The following is a 12,163-nucleotide window of genomic DNA, read 5'->3' as shown; positions in this document are numbered from 1 at the left end:
CCATAGCATCGTGTCTGCCCTATATCACTGCATCTGCCCTATAGCACTGCGTCTGCCCCATAGCATCGTACCTGCCCTATAGCACTGAGTCTGCCCTATAGCATTGTGTCTGCCCTATAGTGCTGCGTCTGCCCCACGGCATTGCGTCTGCCCTATAGCGCTGCGTCTGCCCTATAGCGCTGTGTCTGCCCCATAGCATCGTATCTGCCCTATAGCATTGTGTCTGCCCCATAGCGCTGTTTCTGCCCTATAGTGCTGCATCTGCCCCACAGCAATGCATCTGCCCCATAGCATCGTATCTGCCCTATAGCACCACGTCTGCCCTATAGCACCGCGAATGCCCTATAACATCGTATCTGCCCTATAGCGCCACATCTGCCCTATAGCGCCGCGTCTGCCCCATAGCATTGTGTCTGCCCTATAGCACCACGTCTGCCCTATAGCGCTGTGTCTGCCCCATAGCATCATATCTGCCCTATAGCGCTGTGTCTGCCCTATAGCGCCGCGTCTGCCCCATAGCATTGTGTCTGCCCCATAGCATCGTATCTGCCCTATAGCGCCACGCCTGCCCTATAGCATTGTGTCTGCCCCATAGCATCGTATCTGCCCTATAGCGCTGCGTCTGCCCCATAGCATCGCATCTGCCCTATAGCATTGTGTCTGCCCCATAGCATCGTATCTGCCCTATAGCGCTGCGTCTGCCCCATAGCATCGCATCTGCCCTATAGCATTGTGTCTGCCCCATAGCGCTGTGTCTGCCCCATAGCATCGTATCTGCCCTATAGTGCTGCATCTGCCCTATAGCACCACGACTGCCCTATAGCATTGCGTCTGCCATATAATAGTGGGCCTGCCCCATAGCATTGTGTCTGCCCCATAGCATTGTGTCTGCCATATAATAGAGGGCCTGCTCCATAGCTCAGTGTTTGCCCTATAGCCCTGGGTCTGCCCCATAGCACTGTGTCTGCCCCATAGCATTGTGTCTTCCCCATAGCATTGTGTCTGCCCCATAGCGTTGTGTCTGCCCTATAGTGCTGCGTCTGCCCCATAGCATTGTGTCTGCCCCATAGCATCGTATCTGCCCTATAGCGCCACGTCTGCCCCATAGCATCGTATCTGCCCTATAGTGCTGCGTCTGCCCCATAGCATTGTGTCTGCCCCATAGCATCGTACCTGCCCTATAGTGCTGCGTCTGCCCCATAGCATCGTATCTGCCCCATAGCGCCGCGTCTGCCCCATAGCGCTGTGTCTGCCATATAATAGTGGGCCTACCCCATAGCCCTGGGTCTGCCCCATAGCTCAGTGTCCGTCCTATAGCGTTGCATCTGGCCCATAGTCCAGCATCTGCCCCACAGCTCAGGGTCTGCCCCATAGAATGGGGTCTGCCCCATAGCTCAGGGTCTGCCCCACAGCTCAGGTTCTGCCATACAACAGCAGGCCTATCCCATAGCGCTGCATCTGCCCCATAGCACCACATCTGCCCCATAACACCGTGTCTCCCCCATAGGGCCGCATCTGCCCCATAGAATGGGGTCTGCCCCATAGCTCAAGGTCTGCCCCATAGAATGGGGTCTGCCCCATAGTTCAGTGTCTGCCCCATAGAATGGGGTCTGCCCCATAGCTCAAGGTCTGCCCCATAGCACCACATCTGCCCCATAACACCGTGTCTCCCCCATAGCTCAGGGTCTGCCCCATAGAATGGGGTCTGCCCCATAGCTCAGGGTCTGCCCCATAGAATGGGGTCTGCCCCATAGAATGGGGTCTGCCCCATATCTCGGGGTCTGCCCCATAGAATGGGGTCTGCCCCATAGCTCAGGGTCTGCCCCATAGCTCAGGGTCTGCCCCACAGAATTACCTGGGGCCACTGCTCTATAGGGCGCCCTGCCCCATAACTTAACCATGGGACGCCACCCCAATACGGCCTCTGCTCCACAACCACCTCTATGAGGAGCTCTGCCCCACAACCTCCGCAATGTGGGGCTCTGCCCCATAACTTTACCATGGGACCCCCCTGCACCGTGGGGCTCTGCCCCATAACCAGCTCTATGCAGGGCCCCATAACCTCCGCAATGTGGGGCTCTGCCCCATAAGTGTAACAGGAACAACCCCACACCGCTATGGGGCTCAGCCCCATAAGTAACAGGGACAACCCCACACCACTATGGGGCTCAGCCCCATAAGTGTAACAGGGACAACCCCACACCGCTATGGGGCTCAGCCCCATAAGTGTAACAGGAACAACCCCACACCGCTATGGGGCTCAGCCCCATAAGTAACGGGGACAACCCCACACCGCTATGGGGCTCAGCCCCATAAGTAACAGGGACACAAAGCAGGGCCGTGCCCCACATCCCGCCCGCCGCGTCACCCCACATGGACTCTGCCCCATAACCCAACCCGGGGACCCCGCCCCACATCCTGCCCCACATCCTGACCCACAGCTGCCCCATGGTGGGCTTCTGCCCCACAACTGAACCAAAGAACACCCCCATGGGCCGCCCCACAGACACACATTGTGGAGCACTGCCCCATATCGTGGTGCTCTGCCCCACATCACATTGCTCTGCCCCATATCATGGTGCTCTGCCCCACATCACATTGCTCTGCCCCACATCACACAGCTCTGCCCCATATCACAGCGCTCTGCCCCACATTGTGGTGCTCTGCCCCACATCACAGCGCTCTGCCCCACATCACATTGCTCTGCCCCACATCAGAGTGCACTGCCCCACATCACATTGCTCTGCCCCACATCAGAGTGCTCTGCCCCACATCACATTGCTCTGCCCCATATCACAGTGCTCTGCCCCACATCACATTGCTCTGCCCCATATCAAAGTGCTCTGCCCCACATCACAGCGCTCTGCCCCATATCACAGCGCTCTGCCCCACATCACAGCGCTCTGCCCCACATCACAGTGGTCTGCCCCACATCACAGCGCTCTGCCCCATATCACATTGCTCTGCCCCACATCACAGCGCTCTGCCCCACATCACAGCGCTCTGCCCCACATCACATTGCTCTGCCCCATATCACATTGCTCTGCCCCACATCACAGCGCTCTGCCCCACATCACAGTGCTCTGCCCCACATCACAGCGCTCTGCCCCATATCACAGCGCTCTGCCCCACATCACAGCGCTCTGCCCCATATCACAGTGGTCTGCCCCACATCACAGCGCTCTGCCCCACATCACAGTGCTCTGCCCCATATCACAGTGCTCTGCCCCACATCACATTGCTCTGCCCCACATCACATTGCTCTGCCCCATATTGCGGCGCTCTGCCCCACATCCCTACACTCTGCCCCCCACATCACACCCCCCACCCCACACATTGCCCCATTCATTGCCCCACATCCCACCCACTGCTCCTCCACCCCACACATCCCCCCCCCCACCCCACACATGCCCCCCATTGCCCCCACACCCCACATATTACCCCCCCACCCCACACATTGGCCCCCCCAGCCCCACCACTGCCCCACACATCCACCCCATTGCCACCCCCAACCCCACTACTATCCCCCCCGTGCCCCACACATTACTTCCCCCCCACCCCATACGCTGCCCCACACATTACACCCCCATTGCCCCCCCCACCCCACACATTACCCCCCCATCCCCCCCCTGCCCCACACATTCCCCCCCCCACTGCCCCACACATCCCTCTCACTGCCCCCCCACGCCGCTCCCTGCCCCACAAGCTGCCCCACACATCCATCCTGCCCCCCCCACCCCACACTTTACCTCCCCTATTGCCCCCCCACCCCATACATCCCTCCCCTGCCCCCCATTGCCCCCCAACCTCACACATTACCCCCTCATGTCCCCTCACTGCCCCACATATCACTGTCCCCCAACCCCACACGCTGCCCCACACATCCCCCCCCCGCCCCCCCACCCCACAAGCTGCCCCACACATCCATCCTGCCCCCCACCCCACACATTACCCACTGCCCCACACCTTCCCCCCCACCCCATACATCCCTCCCCTGCCCCCCACTGCCCCACACATTACTCCCCCCTATTACCCCCACTGCCCCACACATCCCCCCAGTTGCCCCCCACCCCCCTCACTGCCCCACACATTACTTCTCCCCCACTGCCCCCCACTGCCCCACACCTTCCCCCCCCACCCCATACATCCCTCCCCTGCCCCCCCCGCCCCACACATCCCCTCCATTACCCCCCAACCCCACACATTACCCCCCCACCCCCTTCACTGCCCCACACATTACTTCACCCCCCACCCCACAAGCTGCCCCACACATCCATCCTGCCCCCCCACCCCACACTTTACCTCCCCTATTGCCCCCCCACCCCACACATTACCCCCATCGCCCCCACTGCTCGACATGTTCCCCCCACCCCCCTTGCCCCACACATTATTTCCCCCCCACCCCACACACTGCCCCACACATCCACCCCATTGCCCCCCCACCCCACACATCCCCCCCCCCCACCCCACACATTACTTCCTCCGCACCCCACATGTTGCCCCACATATTGCCCCCCGCGCCCCACACATTCCCCCCCCATTGCTCCCTCACCCCACATTACCCCCCATGCCCCCCACTGCCCCACACATTCCCCCCCCACCCCATACATCCCCCCCCTGCCCCCCCATTCCCCTCGCTGCCCTCCCCACCCCCCCGCCCCACACATTGCCCCCCCACCCCACACATTCCTTCCCCCCCACCCCACACACTGCCCCACACATTACACCTCCATTGCCCTCCCACCCCACTCATTACCCCCCCATTCCCCCCACTGCCACACACATGCCCCCCACCCCACACACTGCCCCACACATGCCGCCCATTGCCCCCCCACCCCACACATTACTGCCCTATTCCCCCCACTGCCCCACACACTTCCCCCCTGCCCCCCCCAACCCCCCCCTGCCCCACACATCCCTCCCTCACCCCCCACTGCCCCACACATTACTTGCCCCCCACCCCACATGCTGCCCCACACATGCCCCCCATTGCCCCCCCACCCCATACATTGCCCCCCCACCCCATACATTGCCCCCCCACCACCCCCCTGCCCCACACATTCCCCCCCCACTGCCCCCCCATCCCCCCCTGCCCCCCTCCACACATCCCCCCCCCCACCCCATACATCCCTCCCCCGCCCCCCCCATCCCCCCCCTGCCCCACACATGCCCCCCCACCCCACACATTACCCTCCCATCCCCCCCCATTGACCCTCCCCCCCCCCCCCCCCCCGCACCTTTCCGTCCCTCTGCAGCTCTGAGCACGGCTCCCCACACATTCTCCTCGGATCCGTTCAGCCCCATTGCGGGGTCCGCCGCCCCATCGCGGGACATGGCTCTGCTATGGGGCGGCTATGGGGTGGCTATGGGGTGTCTATGGGGCGGCTATGGGGCGGCTATGGGGAGGCTATGGGGCACTGCAGCTGCTATGGGGCGGCTATGGGGCGGCTATGGGGCACTGCAGCTGCTATGGGGAGTCTATGGGGAGTCTATGGGGCGTCTATGGGGCAGCTATGGGGAGCCTATGGGGCACTGCAGCTGCTATGGGGAGTCTATGGGGAGTCTATGGGGCGTCTATGGGGCGGCTATGGGGTGTCTATGGGGCTTCTATGGGGAGGCTATGGGGCGGCTATGGGGCGGCTATGGGGCACTGCAGCTGCTATAGGGCGTCTATGGGGAGTCTATGGGGCGGCTAAGGGGAGGCTATGGGGCGGCTATGGGGCACTGCAGCTGCTATGGGGCGGCTATGGGGTGTCTATGGGGCTTCTATGGGGCGTCTATGGAGCGTCTATGGGGCGGCTATGGGGCACTGCAGCTGCTATGGGGCGTCTATGGGGCGTCTATGGGGTGTCTATGGGGAGTCTATGGGGCGTCTATGGGGAGTCTATGGGGCGGCTATGGGGAGTCTATGGGGCGTCTATGGGGCTTCTATGGGGCGTCTATGGGGCGCTGCCGCGGTGCGGGGCTGAGGCGGAGCGGCCCCTCCCGGCCGAGGTGCGCGGGGCGGAGCCCCCCCCACACCCACAGGAATTCCCCTTAACCCCTTCGGGGCCGCCCCAAAGCTCCGCCCCATAGCGGGGAATTGAGGGGGGGGACCCATAGGAGCCACTTATGGGGCACAAGACCCAGAGGAGCCGCACTTATGGGGCAGAGGACCCACACTTATGGGGCACAGGATCCACAGGAGCCACATTTACGGGGCAGGACCCATAGGAGCCACACTTATAGGGCAGAGGACCCACACTTATGGGGCACGGCACCCATATGACTCACACTTATGGGGCACAGCACCCATAGGAGCCACACTTATGGGGCACAGGACCCACACTTATGGGGCATGGTACCCATAGGACCCACACTTATGGGGCACAGGAGCCATAGGACCCACACTTATGGGGCACGGCACCCATAGGAGCCACTTATGGGGCACAGGACCCACACTTATGGGGCATGGTACCCATAGGACCCACTTATGGGGCACAGGAGCCATAGGAGCCACACTTATGGGGCAGGACCCATAGGAGCCACACTTATGGGGCACAGGACCCATAGGAGCCACACTTATGGGGCACAGGAGCCACACTTATGGGGCAGGACCCATAGGAGCCGCACTTATGGGGCACAGGAGCCACACTTATGGGGCAGGACCCATAGGAGCCACACTTATGGGGCACAGGACCCATAGGAGCCACACTTATGGGGCACAGGAGCCACACTTATGGGGCAGGACCCATAGGAGCCGCACTTATGGGGCACAGGAGCCACACTTATGGGGCAGGACCCATAGGAGCCACACTTATGGGGCACAGGAGCCACACTTATGGGGCAGGACCCATAGGAGCCACACTTATGGGGCACAGGACCCAAACTTATGGGGCATGGTACCCCATAGGACCCACTTATGGGGCACAGGACCCATAGGAGCCACACTTATGGGGCAGGACCCACACTTATGGGGCACAAGACCCATAGGAGCCACACTTATGGGGCACAGGACCCACACTTATGGGGTACGGTACCCATAGGACCCACACTTATGGGGCACAGGAGCCACACTTATGGGGCACGGCACCCACAGGAGCCACACTTATGGGGCATGGTACCCATAGGACCCACTTATGGGGCACAGGAGCCATAGGACCCACACTTATGGGGCACAGGAGCCATAGGAGCCACTTATGGGGCACAGGACCCACACTTATGGGGCAGGACCCATAGGAGCCACACTTATGGGGCACAGGAGCCACACTTATGGGGCAGGACCCATAGGAGCCGCACTTATGGGGCACAGGACCCACACTTATGGGGCACAGGACCCACAGGAGCCACACTTATGGGGCACAGGAGCCACACTTATGGGGCACAGAACCCACACTTATGGGGCACAGGACCCACACTTATGGGGCACGGTACCCATAGGACCCACACTTATGGGGCTCAGCACCCCCCCTCCGGCCCCATAGCGACCCCCCCCACCCCACAGAATGGGACCCCCAACCGCCCCCCCCCCCACCGCGTGGCACGGCGGCGCTTCCGCGGAACTGGGGGGCGTGGCCTCGGGGGGAAATGGGCGTGGCCTCGGTGAAAAGGGGCGTGGCCACTGAGGAAGGGGGCGTGGTCTCTGGGAAATGGGCGTGGCCTCGGTCGCTGCGTAGCTATACCGAGGGGCGTGGTCTCGTTGGTGGGCGGGGCCTCAAGAGCTGAGTAACACAACGGGGGCGTGGCCTCGTAAAGGGGGGCGTGGCCTGAACAGTGATGCTGTAATGAAGGGGGCGTGGCCTCATAGAAGGGGGCGTGGCCTCAGTTGGTTGCGTTGGACCAAGGGGGCGTGGCCTCTGGAAGTGGGCGTGGCTTAAGGGCCCACATCGCCCCTAGGAGAGGCTCTGCCCCATAAGTGCCGTCACGTGACGCCCTGCCCCATAGATCGGCCGCTCCCCACATCCTGCCTGCCGCCCCACATGGACTCTGCCCCATAACCGCCCCATAACCTGACCCGGATTCAACACCCAGACGGCCCTGCCCCACATCCTGACCCATAGCTGCTGCTCTATGGGGCTCAGCCCCACATCATGGTGCTCTGCCCCACATTGTGGTCTCTCTGCCCCACACTGAGGCTTCTCTGCCCCACATGGCAGTGTTCTGCCCCACATTGCGGTCTCTCTGCCCCACATTGAGGCTTCTCTGCCCCACACTGTGGTCTCTCTGCCCCACATCATGGTGCTCTGCCCCACATTGCGGTCTCTCTGCCCCACATTGTGGCCCCTCTGCCCCATATGGCAGTGCTCTGCCCCATATTATGGCTTCTCTGGCCCACATTGAGGCCTCTCTGCCCCACATGGCAGCACTCTGCCCCACATGGCAGCACTCTGCCCCACATTGTGGCTTCTCTGCCCCACATTATGGTCTCTCAGCCCCACATAGCTGCACTCTGCCCCACATTGCGGTCTCTCTGCCCCACATTGTGGCCCCTCTGCCCCATATGGCAGCTTTGTGCCCCACACTGTGGCCACTCTGCCCCACATTATGGCTTCTCTGCCCCACATTGTGGTTTCTCTGCCCCACATCACTGCACTCTGCCCCACACTGTGGCCCCTCTGCCCCGTATGGCAGCACTCTGCCCCACATTATGGTCTCTCTGCCCCACATTATGGTCTCTCTGCCCCACATAGCTGCCCCTCTGCCCCACATTGTGGCCTCTCTGCCCCACATTGTGGTCTCTCTGCCCCACACTGAGGCTTCTCTACCCCACATTATGGTCTCCCTGCCCCACACTGTGGCCCCTCTGCCCCACATGGCAGCACTCTGCCCCACATTGTGGCTTCTCTGCCCCACATTATGGTCTCTCTGCCCCACATAGCAGCCCCTCTGCCCCACATTGTGGCCTCTCTGCCCCACATTGAGGTCCCTCTGCCCCACACTGTGGCCCCTCTGCCCCATATGGCAGCACTCTGCCCCACATTGTGGCTTCTCTGCCCCACATTATGGTCTCTCTGCCCCACATAGCAGCCCCTCTGCCCCACATTGTGGCCTCTCTGCCCCACATTGAGGTCCCTCTGCCCCACACTGTGGCCCCTCTGCCCCATATGGCAGCACTCTGCCCCACATTGTGGCTTCTCTGCCCCACATTATGGTCTCTCTGCCCCACATAGCTGCCCCTCTGCCCCACATTGTGCCCTCTCTGCCCCACATTGAGGTCCCTCTGCCCCACATCACTCCACTCTGCCCCACATCACTCCACTCTGCCCCACATTGGGGTCTCTCTGCCCCACATTATGGTCTCTCTGCCCCACACTGCAGCCCCTCAGCCCCACATTGAGGTCTCTCTTCCCTGCCCCACATACCGGCCCCTCTGCCCCACATTGGGGTCTCCCTGCCCCACACTGTGGCCCCTCTGCCCCATATGGCAGCACTCTGCCCCACATTATGGTCTCTCTGCCCCACATTGGGGTCTCCCTGCCCCACACTGTGGCCCCTCTGCCCCACATGGCAGCACTCTGCCCCACATTATAGTCTCTCTGCCCCACATTGTGGCCTCTCTGCCCCATTACGTGGCCTCTCTGCCCCACATGGCAGCACTCTGCCCCACATTATGGCTTCTCTGCCCCACATTGAGGTCCCTCTGCCCCACATTGAGGTCCCTCTGCCCCACATCACTCCACTCTGCCCCACATTGTGGCCTCTCTGCCCCACACTGCAGCCCCTCAGCCCCACATTGGGGTCTCCCTGCCCCATATCTTGGCCTCTCTGCCCCACATGGCAGCACTCTGCCCCACATTGTGGCTTCTCTGCCCCACATTATGGTCTCTCAGCCCCACATAGCTGCACTCTGCCCCACATTGCGGTCTCTCTGCCCCACATTGTGGCCCCTCTGCCCCATATGGCAGCTTTGTGCCCCACACTGTGGCCACTCTGCCCCACATTATGGCTTCTCTGCCCCACATTGTGGTTTCTCTGCCCCACATCACTGCACTCTGCCCCACACTGTGGCCCCTCTGCCCCGTATGGCAGCACTCTGCCCCACATTATGGTCTCTCTGCCCCACATAGCTGCCCCTCTGCCCCACATTGTGGCCTCTCTGCCCCACATTGTGGTCTCTCTGCCCCACACTGAGGCTTCTCTACCCCACATTATGGTCTCCCTGCCCCATATCGTGGCCTCTCTGCCCCACATGGCAGCACTCTGCCCCACATTGTGGCTTCTCTGCCCCACATTATGGTCTCTCTGCCCCACATAGCAGCCCCTCTGCCCCACATTGTGGCCTCTCTGCCCCACATTGAGGTCCCTCTGCCCCACACTGTGGCCCCTCTGCCCCATATGGCAGCACTCTGCCCCACATTGTGGCTTCTCTGCCCCACATTATGGTCTCTCTGCCCCACATAGCTGCCCCTCTGCCCCACATTGTGCCCTCTCTGCCCCACATTGAGGTCCCTCTGCCCCACATCACTCCACTCTGCCCCACATCACTCCACTCTGCCCCACATTGGGGTCTCTCTGCCCCACATTATGGTCTCTCTGCCCCACACTGCTGCCCCTCAGCCCCACATTGAGGTCTCTCTTCCCTGCCCCACATACCGGCCCCTCTGCCCCACATTGGGGTCTCCCTGCCCCACACTGTAGCCCCTCTGCCCCATATGGCAGCACTCTGCCCCACATTATGGTCTCTCTGCCCCACATTGGGGTCTCCCTGCCCCACATTATGGTCTCTCTGCCCCACAGAGCGGCCCCTCTGCCCCACATTATGGTCTCTCTGCCCCACATCACTGCACTCTGCCCCACACTGTGGCCCCTCTGCCCCATATGGCAGCACTCTGCCCCACATTATGGCTTCTCCGCCCCATATGGCAGTGCTCTGCCCCACACTGAGGCTTCTCTGCCCCACATTATGGTCTCCCTGCCCCACATAGCTGCACTCTGCCCCACATTGTGGTCTCTCTGCCCCACATTGCGGTCTCTCTGCCCCATATGGCAGCTTTGTGCCCCACACTGTGGCCACTCTGCCCCACATTATGGCTTCTCTGCCCCACATCACTGCACTCTGCCCCACATTGTGGCCCCTCTGCCCCATATCACAGTGCTCTGCCCCACATCATGGGGCTCTGCCCCACACAGTGGTCTCTCTGTCCCATACTGCGGCCCCTCTGCCCCACATTATGGCCTCTCTGCCCCATATGACAGCTTTGTACCCCACATTGAGGCTTCTCTGCCCCACACTGAGGCTTCTCTGCCCCACATTACTGCACTCTGCCCCACATTATGGCTTCTCTGCCCCACATTATGGCCTCTATGCCCCACATTACTGCACTCTGCCCCACATTGTGGCTTCTCTGCCCCACATTATGGTCTCCCTGCCCCACATAGCAGCCCCTCTGCCCCACACTGGGGTCTCCCTGCCCCACATTATGGTCTCTCTGCCCCACATCACTGCACTCTGCCCCACACTGTGGCCCCTCTGCCCCATATGGCAGCACTCTGCCCCACATTATGGTCTCTCTGCCCCACATTGGGGTCTCCCTGCCCCACATCGTGGCCTCTCTTCCCTGCCCCACATGGCAGCTTTGTGCCCCACCCCGCCCCACCCCACGCATTCCCGCCACCCGACGCAAAAGGGGGCGTGGCCTCGGAGAGGTGGGCGTGGCCTCGGAGAGGTGGGCGTGGCCTCCACCTCCCTAAGGCAGCTTCAATGGGAAGGGCGGCGGGGGGGGGGGCGTGGCCACAGAGCGATGGGCGTGGCCTCAAAGCGGCCAATTACCATGAAGCTACAGGAAGGGGGCGTGGCCTCAGCCTAGTGGGCGTGGCCTACGGCACGGCGCCGCTCCCAAAGTGGGCGTGGCCACAACCGCGTCCCGTCCCCGCCCCCTCCCCCCCATTGCCCCCCTCCATCCCCATCCCCCGCCCCATATCGCCCCATATCGCCCCCCATATCCCCCTATATATCTCCCCCCCCCCCCCCCCGACCCACCGGCGCAGCACATCCTGCCGCTCAGATCGGCCCGGCTCTTCCCGCAGCGCTCCATCCGCACCGCAAAGCTCCCGCAACGCCCAATAAGCTCCGCCCCTCCGCAGGCCACGCCCACTGTCACGCAAGCCACGCCCACTCCCCCGTTAGGCCACGCCCACCCCCCTTTAGGCCACGCTTGCCCTCCCTCTTTAGGCCACGCCCACA

At 62.2% G+C, this 12,163-nt stretch overlaps 1 protein-coding gene across 1 annotated transcript in view; it reads right to left on the bottom strand.

The window, feature by feature from the left end:
- Positions 1–12,073, bottom strand: part of LOC140265465 (plectin-like) — a gene marked incomplete at both ends in the record, with an annotated part of 50,965 nt that extends 38,892 nt beyond the window's left edge. Inside the window, one exon of the mRNA XM_072361404.1 lies at positions 11,960–12,073. Coding sequence (XP_072217505.1) covers positions 11,960–12,073 — 114 coding nt within the window. The remainder of the gene's footprint in view (positions 1–11,959) is intronic.
- Positions 12,074–12,163: the final 90 nt, after the last annotated feature.

Source organism: Excalfactoria chinensis, unplaced genomic scaffold, assembly GCF_039878825.1.
Source record: "Excalfactoria chinensis isolate bCotChi1 unplaced genomic scaffold, bCotChi1.hap2 Scaffold_981, whole genome shotgun sequence".
Taxonomy (NCBI): Eukaryota; Metazoa; Chordata; class Aves; order Galliformes; family Phasianidae; genus Excalfactoria; species Excalfactoria chinensis.
Note: the sequence above shows the minus strand (reverse complement) of the source record. Positions and strands in the feature narration are given on the sequence as shown.